Source organism: Thunnus maccoyii, chromosome 21 (assembly GCF_910596095.1).
Source record: "Thunnus maccoyii chromosome 21, fThuMac1.1, whole genome shotgun sequence".
NCBI classification, from domain to species: Eukaryota; Metazoa; Chordata; class Actinopteri; order Scombriformes; family Scombridae; genus Thunnus; species Thunnus maccoyii.
Genome location: NC_056553.1, coordinates 17116143 through 17133118, shown reverse-complemented (window position 1 = coordinate 17133118; position 16976 = coordinate 17116143). Strand labels below are relative to the sequence as shown.

The window sequence follows — 16976 nt, the reverse complement described above, 5'->3', positions numbered from 1 at the left end:
AATTAAGTTGCACTTAATTAAAGAGACCCAGCACTGCACTTAGAGTCAATGTTTGTGCATTTGCACGTATGTCTTATTCTGTGTGCTGTTTATCAGTAGAATTGCTGAAGTCTCTTTTTTTGTATTGACTTACTGTAACCTTCAGTAATGTACTCTACCTGAGAATGCAAAGAGGAGCATTTACACACATATGCATGTACATACACAGAGGGACTGATGCATAAAACACCAGCACGTCCAACCTACAGTACTGTAGACAGAAGCACAATATTTACTCACATACAATATACACAAGCTGTAGATTATCAGCATTCATAGACAGAAAGAAGATATAAAAAAGAAGGCTAGTTGTGGGAAGATGTGGTTGAAGATGTGGGGAAATGAGAGGAATAAGTTGACTGTAGACTGTTAGAATGATTTAATAACCAATATTTGAAAAGTGCGCCATTTGCTCCTCTGTCAAAGTCAAACTTTTATTCAGTTTCTCTAGAGTAACAGGAGAAATTTGATCACCAAGGCAGTAAATTACCTAAATTGCATTTTCTTTCTTTCTGCTGTTCATCCCACTTTTTTCCTCAATTCTCTCAGTCTCAATCTCTCCCTCCCACACACTCTCTCCTCTGCCCCCCTCCATTCCAACTCAGTGATTAAGATTGATGTTCAGGTCCTAATTAGCATCTGCTTTGGTATGCACACTGCCAGTCCCTCCATTCCTGACCCTCCAATCAGTTAACAGACATGACAGGCCTTGTCCAATCAGATTAAGGCCAGCGGGACAAGCTTCCTGTGTGGAGCTGTCACTCCGGATAGAATAGGGGCCCTGCTGAAGGATGTGATTTGGGCTAGGAGATCCAAATCATGTGCCCTTGAGTTTTTAAAATTGTGTGTATAATCATGCACCGTATGAGGTTGTGAAGGCAGTGAATCAGATCAGATAAAGGTCAGGGGCAGCTATAGAGTGACAGTTCTGAAGCTGTTGCTCAAGGGCTCTCCAGTGGGATGGACACTTCTGTAAGAGTTACAAAACCTTAAACTGAACAATAAATATGAAATCCAGGTGCTTAACTGACCCTTTTCTATTGGCTAATCTTTAGTGTTGTGCAAAGCAAGAGAGAGATATCACCCAGTTTATATTACCATAGTATTCCTGTAATGTATTGTATGTCCCGTGACAGGTGATTGTATAAATATATTTATATATAAAATTCTTATAGTAGTGACTATGTCCAAGGCCATTCCACTCAGCTGCCTTTCCAGGCAGTTAGTTTGACTCTTTCATGAACACGAGACACTAAACTTCATAACTCAGTGGCACTCATCTTTTTTTTTTTTTAGCCTTGTCTTTATTTATGACATACTGAGTTACATCAATCATGCATCCACACTCTGCCTCTGCCATTTTGTCCGTATGAGTTCAGGGATACAGAGAACATGACAATGAACGATGCAACAATAGGAAGATGTATTGCTGTACTGTACGTCAGTGGTCAGGTTGTGATTTCAGAATTTCAGGGGTCCCGTGAGACCCGGACATGAAAAGAGAGAGATGAAGAGAAGTTTTATGAAAAGAAAGAAATCCTTTGATAATCCTTGTATTTTTATATGTTGTACTCTTCTATCACATTTCGCCTCCCTACCCCACCCACCCCCCCCCATATGTGTGTGTGTGTGTGTGTCTGCATCAAAGCCATACCATCACACAGCAGTCTTTTTCTCTGTCCCAGTTATATCACTCTGTCTCTGCTTCCCCACTCCCTCCCTCCCCAACCCCCTCACCACCTGCCTTTATTCTCAGTATGTCAGACTGCTCTCCTGCCATATCTATTGTTTCCATTGAAAGTATTTCGCTGCATCACGCCTCCGCATGCCTCAAGAAATGGCAAAGTAACCAGTCTAACCAGGAATGGGAATCTGTGCTGCAAAGGTGCCACCTAATTTGTCGTATCAGGAACATGTAGCTCAGGTAAAAAAAAGAAAACAAACTACATGTTAACAAATTGTACTCTGTTGCATTTATTACCACACTAGACATAAAGTAATAAAATAGCATAAAGAATATGGCACATAAGCAGCAACATATTGTGTTGCAGATTCTTTAAAAGCTGTGTGGGTATTTAGCATGAACCCTGCAGTTTTGTTGGCACTACCTCTTTGATCAGTTCTCCCTTACGCGGGTTATATTTCTCTCTGTTTGCATCCCGCTGTTTCACGTCATTGGCTTGTCGCCTGGCGATGCGTCTACCGGGGCTGTAGCTCTCATTAGCACCTGTGTTGACATGACTGGCATCTTATCTGAGGGTTGTTTTCTTCTTTCTGTATCCCTTTTTTTTTCATTTTTCTGTCTCCTACCAGCTTCTTCTTCCCTGCTGTACCCACAGGTGCCTTCAGATGCTCTGGTTTTTCCCTTAACTCACCCTTCTCATTCTCATTCTCTCTCTGTGTTTCACTCTGTTTCACTCTTTCTTTCCCCTGCTCTGTTCCTCTCACTCTGTCTCTCTCCCTATCAGGGGTTTTTAATTAATGGCGAGCCATGATGCTTATCTTATCAGCAGATCACTCTGCTTTCTATTAACTACACTGACAGAGCTGGGTGGCTGGAGGGGATGTATGACACACACACACACACACACACTCTCAAAACACACGCAATCATGCATATTAACACATTGTCAGATACATACACTGAAGTCCAGACACAGATGGATATGAATACACTTGCAAGTACGTGCACACACACACACACACACAGACAGACACTGACAGACACAAACTCACACAGAGACAAACAGGCGGAGAGGCAATTGTGTCCACATAAACACACATCATGATCCTATCTTAATCTTGCCACACACTCACACACATACACATACACGTAAACAAACAAACTGCCCTGATGGTATCTGGCTGTGTGATTTAAGGAGCGTTGTTTGAGGGTCTCTCCTCCTAAATCCCCTAAATGCCTTGGGAATCCCTCCCCTTTCCTCCGTCTCTCTATCTCTCCTTTACCTCCCTCCTTCAGTCCTGCTTTCTGGCTGAATGAACACTTATCATTCGGCAGATAAAGAGCCGTCCACGCTGGAGCTTGCTTTATCTTTGAGAGCCATGTTTACTCCCCGTGAATGCTCTGCTTTTCACAGATGTTTCATAGACCACATTCTCTTGATCCGACAGAGATGAGAGCACGGTGTTGAGGCTTCATTTTCTGGTGCAAAAACTTCAGACACACACACACACACGCACATACACATCCTCTACCCCATCAATTTTAACTCCCCAGGCAGGTCAATATTTACACATTTTCATGTTTGGGGCTGCTGAGTTAGGAGGCAAAATAAATCAACGGTTTTCACGATAACTTGATGGAGATTACAGTGAGCCGCATTTTGGCACAGAACAGTGAGCATGACGGCAGAAACAACAAAATCAATCCTCAAATACCACAGTCAATGGGAGTCACAAAATTTCAACATACAGTAGGTTTTCTTCAGATCACATTGAGAGTTGACAGTTTCAGGGAGGCAAAGAGAGGAGGGGGGTCAGAGAAACAGTTTACAGAGTGGTTATTGGAGAAAATATTACAGTAGATGCGCACATGTGCATCCACACACACACACACACAGTCGCCCACACTTACTCACACACTCATAATTTCCTCATTTGGGGACCGTAGCAAAACAATTATCAGCAGGGGATAATACAATAAAGGAGACCATTTCCTGGGTATTACCAAGGGACAAAACATTTATTTCACTTTGTCCAGTGTGCTCATAGGAGTGTTAACTCCTAATGGTAGAAAGTATTGAACATAACTCACACCTCTCACACTGCAGACAGCATGCGGGCAGTAGTAATGCTGTGTTGTGCAATACTTCGAAAGAATTTCTGGGCCTGTTTGAATTCATGGTTGTTCTGAAATTGCATTATTTCTACTTCTATAACTTGCTTGCATTGTTTCATTACATCAAGACAATGCAGACGGCCTCCAATCTCGGAACCCATCGGCTATTGTCTGATGAGGATTTACCCTCTGGGGGCAACGGCCAATATTTGGGGGGTTCTTGTGTAGCCAGCGGATATCTGGATAATGGATTAGGGATATCCAGGTCAAGATTTCCTCTTCCATGTACTGGTCATTGTTTACAGTCTGATTAGCAACATGAGATGCGAGAATGGAGATGGAGTTGAAAGACAACATCTACAACTGGATTGTTTCACAAGTAGCCAGTTTACACTCAGTTAACAGTTTAAAACCATACAAACATTGATACTTTTTGTAGGTGTTTTAGGTCCAGGCAATATTTTGGCGAATGCATTCCACCTCCTTCACTCCCCACATGGACTGTTTACCTGCAAGCAACCTAAGCATGTTCTTATAGAAAATTGCTGGAATGGGAAAAAGAAAACAGAACGCTTCTAATCCCAAAATATTGTCCCTTGCCTACAGATTCTGCATTCATATGCAGATATCTATTTATAGAGATTAAATGGCCTGAAACAGATATATGCCAAGTGCAAAAATAAGCACTTGCTCCTCAACTTGCTCTTCAAGGTGGTAATCTCTACAATCCTCATTTTTGCCAACCACTTTGATCATAACTATTCATCTCTATAGTCCTTTTGCTCTGCTTTTTGCATTTCACATAAAATCACATCAGTCAAAGTACACAGACTGTTTTTATTTTTCTTTGGATCTTCTTGGAGCTTTTGTCAGTGGGACTTTTGTCTTTGTCTGCCATGGTGACTACCACTGCCATACTTAAAAACTCACTATATGTTGAATCGTCTGGCTATAAGGATTTGACAGACTTTCAAAGATTCCCTGCACAGTTCCTCAAGGAAAACCCAACTCCTCTCGAGTTATTTTCAAATACAGCTTGAGCCCAATTTTTCCCTGTTTGTTTGTCAAAATGTTCATGGACACCATTTGCTTAACCTGCTGGCCTCATCTTCACTCCCGCTCATTTCCTGTGCCTGTGATGGGTGGAAATAATAATGTTTTGGCAATTGGGCATTCAGTGTGTGATTTGCATTGTCTCTGTCACACTGTGTTGCTTTGCTAGCCCATCCTCCCAAGAAAAATAACAATATAGATCATAAATTCAGTAGTCAAAAACAACCTATAGTTACATTAAGAGTGACAAACGCCATCTAGCAGCTGTAGTAATTATGATGCAGAGAAGTAACACATTTCAGATGATGTCTATGTTAGGTGACAAATTTCCATAATTATAGGTGTTGGATTGGGTGGATGGCTAGATAGATAGATTGGCAAACTGGCAAATGGACTTAGCTGCAGGAGGCTGCTGTTCGTGTCCTGCTTCCAACCACGAATTGGGACAGTTTTTTAAAAACCATAATTACAATTGTCACAGTGTTTACTGTTGCCATGATGACGAAGGTAACCTACCTTTAAAGAAGCAGTCATTTGAACCTACACCATGTTTCAAGTTACCATTTTAACCCAAACCATGATCTTTCCCTAACCCTAACCAAGTGGTTTTTGTGCCTAAACCTAACCAGACCTTAACCACTGTGTTGTCACATCATAAAACATAACTCCTATGGGCCGTTCTGGAGTGCATGGTGAGTTGACCTATTTGGTCATTTAACTATGAGGATGTGTTGTGCTTAGCCTGTAGAGCTCTCCCCCATAAGGAAAGAGCTCTTTGGTTGAAAACAGAACAAAGTCGATATTGACATTTAAATCCCTCTCTCATTATACTCTCTCATTTTATCTATCTGTCTGTCTTTCTCTGTTTATACTTTTTACCTATGTGCATGAATCTGGGTATGTTGGGAAGGCAGTCTGTGATTTTTTTTTTTTTGGACTTCTTTCAGGTAATCTCTTGTGTTTGGGTGAGGTGCTTTGTTAAGATTCTTAAGGAATCAAAGTGTCTCCGTCTGTCTGTCTCTCTGTAGAGAGTTTGGGTGGAGAGATCCGGAGCTGCCAGAGGTGATCCAGATGTTACAGCACCAGTTCCCATCGGTACAGTCCAATGCTGCAGCCTACCTACAGCATCTCTGCTTTGGAGACAACAAGATCAAAGCTGAGGTTTGTATTTATGTGTATGTGTGTGTGTGTGTGTGTGTTTTCAGTATTATGTGAGTATTTGTATAAGATTGAGGATGTAGAGAAGGGAAGGTTTGTAATTTAGATGATAATAGCCATAAAAAGGTGTGTATAAGAAACCTAGGGATTACTTTCCTATAAGCTGCGGTCAAAACAACTCAGACTGTTGGATTTCAAGGAACAGTGCCTCATCTAACTGGATCCACACTGATGTTCTGCATGAGAAAGCGTGCCGCAATCTCCATCCCTAAGCCGTGCCTTCTATTGAGTTGCATCTATAGTGGCAATAAACTTCCAATTAGTCCCAAAGTCATGAGTTTGTCTCTCAAAAGCAATTGTGGAAGGAAGCCCATTTGGAACTCTCTAAAAATCCCTTTAATAAGGCTAGCAGCACACTGGCATGTGCAGTCACATTCACACTCACAGATACAGAAAGTCTTCTGTCTTTCTCTTTCTTCAAATGCCCCTCAACACACACACACACACACACACGCACACACACAACCCTCCCCACTCGATATTACTCTCAGAATCAATTTACCAGTACATGCAGGTGAGGGCATTGTTGATTCTTTTTTTCTTTATGAAATTAATTTCAATAGAATCGGTCGATAGATGCTACCGTAGCCTCATTGAAAAGTGATGCCACATTCCTAAAATGCACACTAGCATGACATGCACACATACACAAACACACCTAAAAATGCAATCCTTGAAGCAAATTGAAAAAAAACAGAGCAGAGACATGAAAAATAACTATCGGGAAATGCAGGCAATTAAACATGTAAACATGTAGACACAGTTACTTTTCATTCACACCGACCCACTTATCCACCCACACAAACACACGCACATATATACATATGAAAATGCAGTCGCACTTACATACAAAAACATCACACTTCATTCTGCTTTCACTCCCACATCCGAGCAGCTCTGAAAGAAAGTGTTCATGTTTTTTGTAATGGCTGTAATTATTGCGTGAATGGAGGTGTTCAACAATGGAGAAAATAGCAACTGTGTATTGACAGTGGATGCTTTGGCCTGCCTTCATCAGTCTGTTTGATTGTCTCGCTCAAGGCCCAAGGCGCTGCTAAACACTATTTACACAAATTAAATCTGAAAGAGATATCAGCCAGCCAAAATTGATGCTTCACAACATATCAAATAAAAGTAGGCGTTCACACTCATATATTTACATGCACACACTTGACACACATGCATACAAAGACAACATACAGCATGTGAATGATGATATAATAAGACACACAGAGAAATGCGCCTGCAACAATATTTCTTAAATAGTTTTTAATGAAAAACAAACTTAACAGACGATCACTAAGCCAGATACGGGATATTAATTTCGTCAAAGATGCTTTTGTTAGAATGAATGGAGATATTGTGAAACTAATCTTTTTGGCAGTGCTTTTATACTGCGGTGGGAGAAATGAATTTGTTTTGTTATGATAAATAAGGATATCATTCATCTTAAAGCCCTGTTACCCATGGAAGAGAACAATGAACCCATGTCCCCCTAACTGTTACCAATAGTGTTTGCGCTTTATTTTCTTCAGTATAATAGTGCTTCTCTTCACACAGTTTGGCAATGTCAATGTTCTTGTCACATTTGAAAGTGAAAACTATACTTCTGCTTCCTCTCTGTTATTTCTGAAGTGTTTTAAAACTCAACAGCACCTGTTATAGCATAACCTTTGATCACCCTAAGAGACCTTAACACAGATGTATGTATGTAGAAGCATCACATTAATGATGGCACTTGTCTTGGAACATCTTGAACATCTTTTTCTTTAATCCTCCTTATATCTCTGGCAGTAGTCATTAAACTTCAAAGAAAATTTAAAAGAAACTTTATAGCCTTCATAAGAGAGTCTGTAAGTAGTACTTGTTTTTTTTTTTATTGATGTTCCCTCAACATGCGTGCTAAATGTAATAAAATGCCCCTTTTGTTCAGTGTACCTCTTAGGTATCTTGCTAGATCTTCAAGGCTGTGACAGAGCTGTTTTCTTTTCAACAAGTTCCAGAGTTGAAGAATAAATGTTCCTATGGCTGTCTTCACTCTATTAACAAGACTACAGAAACATATTCAGGGACGTTAAGATGGTAAAATATAATACTCATCTCTTATAAAAACATTAGACTTTGAATTCCCTTGCTACCAGCAGCAATTAGATTATGTTTTATTAATTGAGAGTGGTATCAATAAAGTCGGATTGTCTGTAGGTTAGACCCACTCAGTGACCTCTGCTCTTTGGCTGTGTCTATTAAGGGGAACTCCATTACATTAATTTAATAGAGTTCTGTTATAATTCAGTAATGATTATTTCTTCTCCTCATCCAACTATCAACTTCTCAGGCCTGGTCCTTGCTGTTGGCAACAATTTAATGTAGAGTCTTCCATTGATTAAGGCTACTAAGATTACAAAAACTAAGAACAAATTCCCTTTGTTAATTGATTTTTTTGAAATCAGTTTTCTTTTTATTGTCTGACTCACATGAAATGTGCATCCAGTTGTATTACCATAGCTCCTTGAGCAAGTCCATTGATAATCAAGATTATTTTTGCAAAGGGATTGGGCAAACAAGTAATGTAGCCAACATTTGTCATTGTAATATTTCATATTAATTGTACATTATATTTCCTATCCTCATGATTTTTTATTTGAATGTATGACACTGGTTGACTCAGATATCTATGAGGGTGACAAATTGCCTTCTAGTGATTGTTAATTTCTACATGCCACATGTTATAAAACCAGTGCTTACTGACTCTGGTGAGTGTGTGAAATCTGTTAGCTTGCCTGTTTTAAAAATAACTGTTGACAGCAGCAGTTGATTATGCATTTCATTGGCAAGTAACTTGACAGCTTTATAACCCAGGGATTCGTAACAAAGCAGATGTCAGAGAAGATTATATAATAAAGTGACAGTTCATGCCTTTTGTTTTCTTTTGCCAAAACTTGGCAGACCATACAGATAATTTCATTGTTAAAGGACAAGCAGATCATCTGTGCCTGGTTATGGGATTGGAGGTCACGTATCATAGTTTTGTCCTGCAGCACCTCTGCTCCCTCTTGTTTTAGTTTCACAGCTGCGTCTTCCATTGTTCAGAAAATAACTCATGTTAACACTCACTGAACACACACAGTCAAACTTTTGATGGTTATTTATTTGTATTTCTATCCATTATTTATTCATCAATGCTTCATTCTAAAACCAAAGATGCCATTTTAAAACTTGACAGCTACTCTCACAAAATAATAATTACTACAAATTGAATCCAATGATACTAATTTAAGTCAATACTTGACAGTACAAAAACACTCCCTATATTTCCAAGAAACTGAAAAGTCACCTCAAGGTTTTCTTTCTCCAAGATGGATATCTTTAAGCAATACGCTATGAGCATCTGATATCCTGTGATGTTAGAGCTGCCCAGAGGTGTGCTTATAACCCTCTTAGCTGTTCTAAAAAGACACTGTACACCACTTCTAGTGTCTTATTGCTTTCATAAAAAGACAGTAACAGACCAGTAAAAGCCTATGTCAGATATTGAACAAGGGATTTTTTTTCATAATGTAATGAAACAAGAATGTTATTTAAATTGGCACAAAGGGTGATTTTCAGTTAAAGACTTAACACAGCTTGTATGTGTGTATCTGTTTTATCAGGAATTGGCCATCTCATTTAATGTGCATTATGAATGTAGATGGCAACTATTTGTTATAAGCACTGATCTAAAGACAGACACAGATGGCAGGGGACACACTGAGCGGCTAAATACAGCCACAACATGGCTGCTATTCATCGCTAAAGAGATACTCTACAGGGGTAAGAGAGGGAGGGAGACTGGAACAGAGGAAAATGAGAGAGAGAGACACACACACACACATAGAGGGATAGAAAGGGAAAGAGAGAGAAGGAGAAAAGGAAAAGAAACTGAAAAACAAGAGAATATTGCTGTCTGTTATCTTGGATCAGATGACAAGAATGCAGTCTGTTTTGGAAGCATGGAGAGGGGATGATTAACGCAGCAATTTGTCCCTGGATGGCAGATATGTGTGTGTGTGCATGTGTGCATTTACCTGTTTCATCAGAGATGTGTGTATTTGGGTATGTGAATGCTCGTGTGTTATGTTAATGTTCAATTAGGATCATATATGTGCATGCATTCATGTTTTGTGCCTCCATATATGCTTGCGTCCTATCAGATGTACAGAGCGAGAGATATATAGAGTGTGTGTGTATGTGTGTGTGTATGTTTGTGGCAGGGCAGATGGAGGTCTGGCCTCAGCTCAGATTACAGTTGACCACAGAGACAGCTTGGCAAATTCATCTTCAGCATCATTTATAGCTGCTCTAGACAGATACAAACAAACAGCACTCACACACACACACACACATACTTTCAGGCATATGTGCAAGCAGTCACCTATACTACACGTAGGCAGTACATATACACACATGCACATAGACATGTCAGCTCATGCATCCCAATTATGTACACCAACACACAAGCACACACATTGTGTCAGATTAAAGTTCAGCCGCATCAGTAATTCATTTTGGGTAGCAGCCTTGTCGATATCCATTTATCCAACAGACCGGTTGAAGGGAGAAGAACGTGCCCCCTGACTCTCTGTCATTTCTCTCCCTCTCCCCTTTCTCTCTTTCTTACACATATCCATTTTGTTATTTCACACCCTCATAAATTCTGTCTCTCCCACTTTATTTTTGTATCAATTACTTTAATTTCTTCCCCTCCCACCTTTTTTTTTTTATCATTTTCATTTTTTACAGTGAGGCTGGCTGCTTGATTATACAGTACAGTACAAATACAAGGGTCTTACAGGTGCTGGAGACTCAACCAAATTCTATTGCAGTTATAATGAAGGTATATTCCCTCTGTTTTACAGTTGATTGTAACCAATAAGGCAAAGTCAGTATGGTTAAAATCAGATTTCAGATTTTCAGACAGTGAAATCTGCAAGCTGTGAATATCTGTTCAACAGACATCAGCATGAAAGATGAGAAAGACGCAGCGAATGATCCATAGCAAATACTACAATCATATTGCATGCTTTTCTCCTTTCTTACACAGTGCATACTGCATATGTACAATTTTCCTCTGTGATCACTGTAAAATTGAACCCCCAGTGTCAATTATGTCCATGTTGCAACAATATGCTAAGGGGCCTCAGTCCAGGTGTCATGTACTTGGAGAAGATATGTTGATTCTAACGTTTTTCACAGACACTCTATGATCTAGTATTCGCATGGAGAAAAAACAATCAACTGTATTGTTCCGAATATTAGACAACCCTGATTATAAGATGTAAAAGTACAACATAAAGTACTTCCATTAAAGCTTAACATAAGTCATGTAGCTTGTGTATCAGTTACATATACTGTACTCACATACTCTGCTGTCTTGCTCTTGGAAGCAGTAGAAATTATTTTCTCTGGCAGTTAGCATTTTTGAGCTCCCCTTCATCTGTGATACAGACCATTCTTGGCTACTTGACAGACGATTTGGTCCCCGGTGTGTTTCTGCAGTCGACGCTGGGAGGTGCTTTTGACTCGTTTCCACTCGTCAGTAATTTATTTCCTCTGTGCCAGTAAAACACGTTACATGAGCCGTTAGAATTCCAGTAGGTTGAGCTTTGCTTCCTGGACACTTTTTCGACTGACTCTAAGAGATACATTATAAACGGACTTGAAAAAACTCGCTAGCCTATCAACAATAAGGCTAAAAACAATCCATAATGCAACACTTTCTGTAAATCAAGAATATCTGATGTGTTTTTTTTCAATTTCCAATAAAACACACTCCAACACATACAAACACATACTTGCATATCAGGATTATTCAGCACTTTCCCTGTTCCCTGCTGTGAAGACTAGTGGTTTATGTTTCTCTCTGTTGCCTTACTCTTTAAACAACAGAGTAAAATCTGTAGTGTATTTGTCATGGTAGATTCTCACTGGTGAATCTTACTGTTGATGTGACCCTGCCTCAGAACAATATTAGGTAGCCATAGGTTAATACCATGTTTTGCCCAATTTAGAATGGCCCCACAGGGAAATGTTAGCCTAAGGCCAGGAACTCAATTAGCCAAAGGTTGAAAGGCTCTAAAATGCAGTTAGCCCCAGGCAAAGAGTATGGTAAAAAAAAGAAATCCCTTGCATGTGTGTATGCCTGCCAGACTGTGTACATGCATGAACGGTTTAAAGGTGTGACACATCTTTGCTGTCTGTTCACTCACATGCAAGCAGTAAACTGTCTACAGTGTGCTGCTGATTAGTTCTGACGTTCCATATGTGGTGACTCATACACACTTGTTAGGCTTCACATGCCACCGTCCCATGTATGTGTCAACCGTGTATCCCGCTGCCAGCTTTTACATCGGCAGCACCTCTGATTCCCATAATCCCAGCTGTCACCACTGCTAACTGTTACCACGGCAATGCTGTCGCTATGGGTTACCAATAGCCGTGGCCGCCACGGTACAGCAGGAGACAAAGACAAATCAATCTGCGCTCCTAATCTTCTTTACATGGAATAGAGGAATAGGTGCTGAGGTATTGGCAAGCCTTGTAGGTAGCTCAGAGGCAATACAAAGTAATAGCACTATGGCTTTAGTGGAATAACAGATTAACTGTGACACAAACATTAAGAGGGAGAGGGGAGAGGAGCAGAGATCCATTTGGGAGAAGGGAAGGGGAGCAGAGGGAGGAGGTGAGGAGAGGAACAGAGGTGAAGAGTGGAGGGCATAAGAGGGACAGCAAATCAGGTTGAGGAAATTGTGCGGCCAATGGAGCAAGGTTAGTTTGCCATTCATTCATTCAGATAATTACAGGAAAAGGTTGGGAAGTCTCTTTCGTGTACTTTTCTGTTCCTGCCAACTTGTCTGTATGGCAAACTCCAACCATCTGGTGCAGCAGCATAAAACAGACACTAAGAATGGTTTTCTAGTACCTAATGTCCCAGGTCTGGAGGAGAACACGCAGAAAAATAAAAGAGGGTTTCAAGAAGCCTGATTACGCAGTTAACTGTGAAAAAGTTTTTTCGAGTTATCTGGCTGAGTAACTCTGCCTGTTGCAGTACTCCAGAGATTGAATAAAAGTGGAAGCATCAAAGATGGGTTCTCTCTCTCTCTCTCTCTCTCTCACACACACACACACACACACACACACACACACACACACAGTGGTTGCTCTATCCATGTTCCCGCTTGTCTCCTGGTGATCACAGCAGCCTGTTTCTGGTGATTAGTACTACACCCCTGTCGATTGGACTAAACCCTGGCTACTTTAAGCTCTTTGGCCCCCTAAGGCAGATGAAGATCCCTGTGGTGGAGAAGCAATGCGGGGGGGGGTTTAAAAAGCACTACCATAGGGAGAAGGCAATATGTGTAGCACCATGGGGGAAGGCATTATGTGTAACACCAAAGTGCCCTCATTGTGATCCCTACTGGGCTAACAGTCCTGGCTGCCTTGTATTCTCACAGAATCAGGATGTAATCATAAATCTACACTGATTGGCTTGCTTGTTTTTCACTCTATGTGTGTGTGCATGTTTGTGTGTTTGTGGGTATTTACAAAGCAAATATTACATCATATATACAGTACAAGGAGAGCTTGTTATATTCATACTATTATCAGCAGGACCTGAAAAAGACAATAAAAGAAAGAAACACAGATATACATGTAAGAATAAAAAGGGAGGCAGGAACAGACATGTAGAAAGAGAAGATTGACATGCAGGGTGAGAGAAGTGTCACAGCTCTTTTCTTTCGCTCATCAGTGTAATTAAGGGTCTAGTGTGTAGAATGTAGTGGCCTCTAGTGGAACGGACTTGGCAGAAATGGAATATAATATTCATAAATAGGTTTTAATTAGTATATAATCACCTGAAAATAAAAAAAAAAATGTGTTTTCATTACCTTAGAATGAGCTCTTTATATCTTCTTTATATCTATATCTATATATCTTTATATCTTTATATCCTCTTCAACGGAGGGCACCATGTTGTGCCAACATGTTTCTAAAATAGTCCAGAACGGACAAACCAAACACTGGCTCTAGAGAGGGCCTTTTGCGTTTTTTGTGAGTTTCGTGGCCACTCTACGTTCATCTACACACTTGGAAGGGGAGGGTGAAGAGGGAGGGCTATTCAGTTGGTTGCAATCTGCAACCTCACTGCTAGATGCCACTAAATTCTACACACATGACCTTTAAGTGAAACCTTTTTGTGAAACCTTTTTTGTGAAAGCACAGTCGTTAGTATAAGTATAAAGCACAAGTACAATGTTCATTGACACAGTGTCTTTGCACCTCAGATCCGCAGACAGGGAGGAATCCAGCTGCTGGTTGACCTACTGGACCACAGGATGAGCGAGGTTCACCGCAGTGCCTGCGGAGCCCTGAGGAACCTGGTTTATGGCAAAGCTAACGATGAGAACAAAGTGGCCCTGAAGAACTGCGGAGGGATCCCTGCCTTAGTCCGCCTGCTGAGGAAGACTGCAGATGTGGAAATCAGAGAGCTGGTCACAGGTACAATATCTATGACAAACTCACACTCTGACTTTCTGGCATGTATCCAATTCAGTGTAACTGCAGTTATTTTCCAGCATGACTCTGCTTCTATGGCCTCAGCAGAGATTATAATGGTGCAAGGATATGTATGAATGTGTTTGTAAATTTATGTGAACAAGTGGATAGAATTTGATGTGGAGGTGCAAGAATTTGTCATACTATTTGTGCAAAATCTTTCTTTCTTTTACATTTTTTTGTTAGTTATACTTTTATTTTATAAATTTAGTAGACTGCTGTGTGACTCTATACTTTTTAGGCATTTTTGAATTGTGTGCATTTGGTAAATCCAAAACATTTGAGGCTCTGCTCAGTCGTGACTCATCCATACAAGTATGTGCACACACATACGTATAATAGGCATGAACACATTCCTAAAGACAAACACACACTTTTACACAGCTGCAGCGTATTCAAATCTCATTTGACCTTGCCAGTGCCAATAGTTGTTTTAGCTGAGTGGTTTTACTTCTTGGAGAATTTATACATTCACGGTAACTTTCACTGAAAGAATATTCTTCAAAAAAAAAGGATGCTATTCACTCTGTAGAAACCAAGGCTGTTTTTCTTGAGTTCTTTCATATGCCAAACAATATAACATTCCCCGTGAATGATATTTGATATTCAATCAGAGTTCTCAACAGACTAATAAAACTAAGGCATGACTTCTCAAAAGAATGCATAGGGAAGGCAGCCGACAAAACATTTCTTTCTCTTTAGAAGAATTTTGTATGTGTCCTCTTCTTTAACGTAGTTTTCATATGGTTAATTGTAATGCAATACAAAGTATGTCTTCCTTATCTCTGTTCTTTTTTTGTTTGTTTGTTTTGTTTTATGCGTGGGTGCATGCATGCAATCACACAAATGGGTCTACCTTATATTCATGTCCCTACCAGCGATTGTGGTGTTTTACAATCACTGGTCAGTCTCCCTTTAGCCTTGAGAGGTGTGAGCAGTACAAGTTAGCCAGTGCACTGGAGACACACAGCAGTGCACACACCCACACATGCAAACTTAGAAGAGCACATCCACACACACACACACACACACATGCACTCATGCGAAAACACTCAGATGTGCAGTGAATATTATGCAGGCGAAAGATATATAGATTGAATTTTAACACCCACCTGAACACACAGAAATTACATGAGTTGATATAATTTGATCTCCATTTCTCCTGAAATATTTTGCAATATGCCTCCTACTAAGAATTTAATAATCTACTAGAAGCCCTTTAGTGCTGCGGTAAACACTAACACATGCACACAGCGCTTCTGTGTCATATAAACACACACTCGCACACACTCACACATGCAGACATACACCACCTCAAGCATACATGTTAGCTCAGTGTGCAGCTACTGTAATTTTCCTGTATGACACTGATTCTGCAGCCTCAGGACAGGTAATAATGATGAAGCGAGTGAATTGTGTTTTGGCATATGTATCTATAAAGGTTAAAATCTTTGATACTAATGAAATTCAGCAAGTAATTATCAGTGTCTCTGATAAGTCTATGCAGACAAGCATCAGACAGGCTAAAATAATAGTTGACTACAATTCATATGAAATGACCTGAGATAGGTGGAGCGCTGAATGCTAGCAGATGTTCTAATGAGTAGTTCTCCATGGCAAGTTAAGAGCATGCACAATGGCTCCCTTGACAGAACAGAAGAGAGCCAGTCCTTGTCTCTCTTCTTCTCTACTGCCCTCTCCTCTTTTGTCATCTAATTTCTCATACGTATCTCGTAGCCCTCCTCTCTTCCACTTAACACTTTTCCTCTCTCTCCTTTATCCATATGCATGCTGATTTTCTATGTGATTCAATGTCTTGTATCACACTGAGCTTGCCTGTGTGTATCTATACTTATATCACCATTGTTTCTATGTCTATGTTCAGACAAAACCCCCTTTTGTTGCAGCAGGTTAGCCTTTAGATAAGAGAGACATGTGCAGGCTCATACAAGAGGATTGGACATTTCCAAAGATAAAGTACAATCACACTCATTCACACTCAGACGTAGATTTAAACAGACACACAAACACACATAACCTGCACAGGCATTTACACACCAAATACTGAGATAAAGTCAGTGCGGCCCCCTCATGTTCAATTTGGCCTCTGACCCAATTGTTCTCATCTTCAAGCACACACAAGCACACTCAAACATCCATCCCTAGACACATCCCCATAGGTCGCTAGCTCTCCGAGGAGAAGGGGACCCGGTGGATCACAACAATGACAGCCAGCAAGCCAGCGAGGAGTTTTGTCTCTCCCTTTACAGACCCC

The 16976-nt window shown here is 40.3% G+C and overlaps 1 protein-coding gene across 6 annotated transcripts in view; it reads left to right on the top strand.

Moving 5' to 3' along the window:
* The window catches only part of ctnnd2a (catenin (cadherin-associated protein), delta 2a), a 279187-nt gene that overhangs the window by 189685 nt on the left and 72526 nt on the right, over positions 1-16976 (top strand). For all 6 annotated transcript variants that reach the window (XM_042399032.1, XM_042399031.1, XM_042399029.1 and 3 more), the window contains 2 exons: positions 5920-6052; positions 14431-14644. In XM_042399032.1, coding sequence (XP_042254966.1) covers positions 5920-6052; positions 14431-14644 — 347 coding nt within the window. The remainder of the gene's footprint in view (positions 1-5919; positions 6053-14430; positions 14645-16976) is intronic.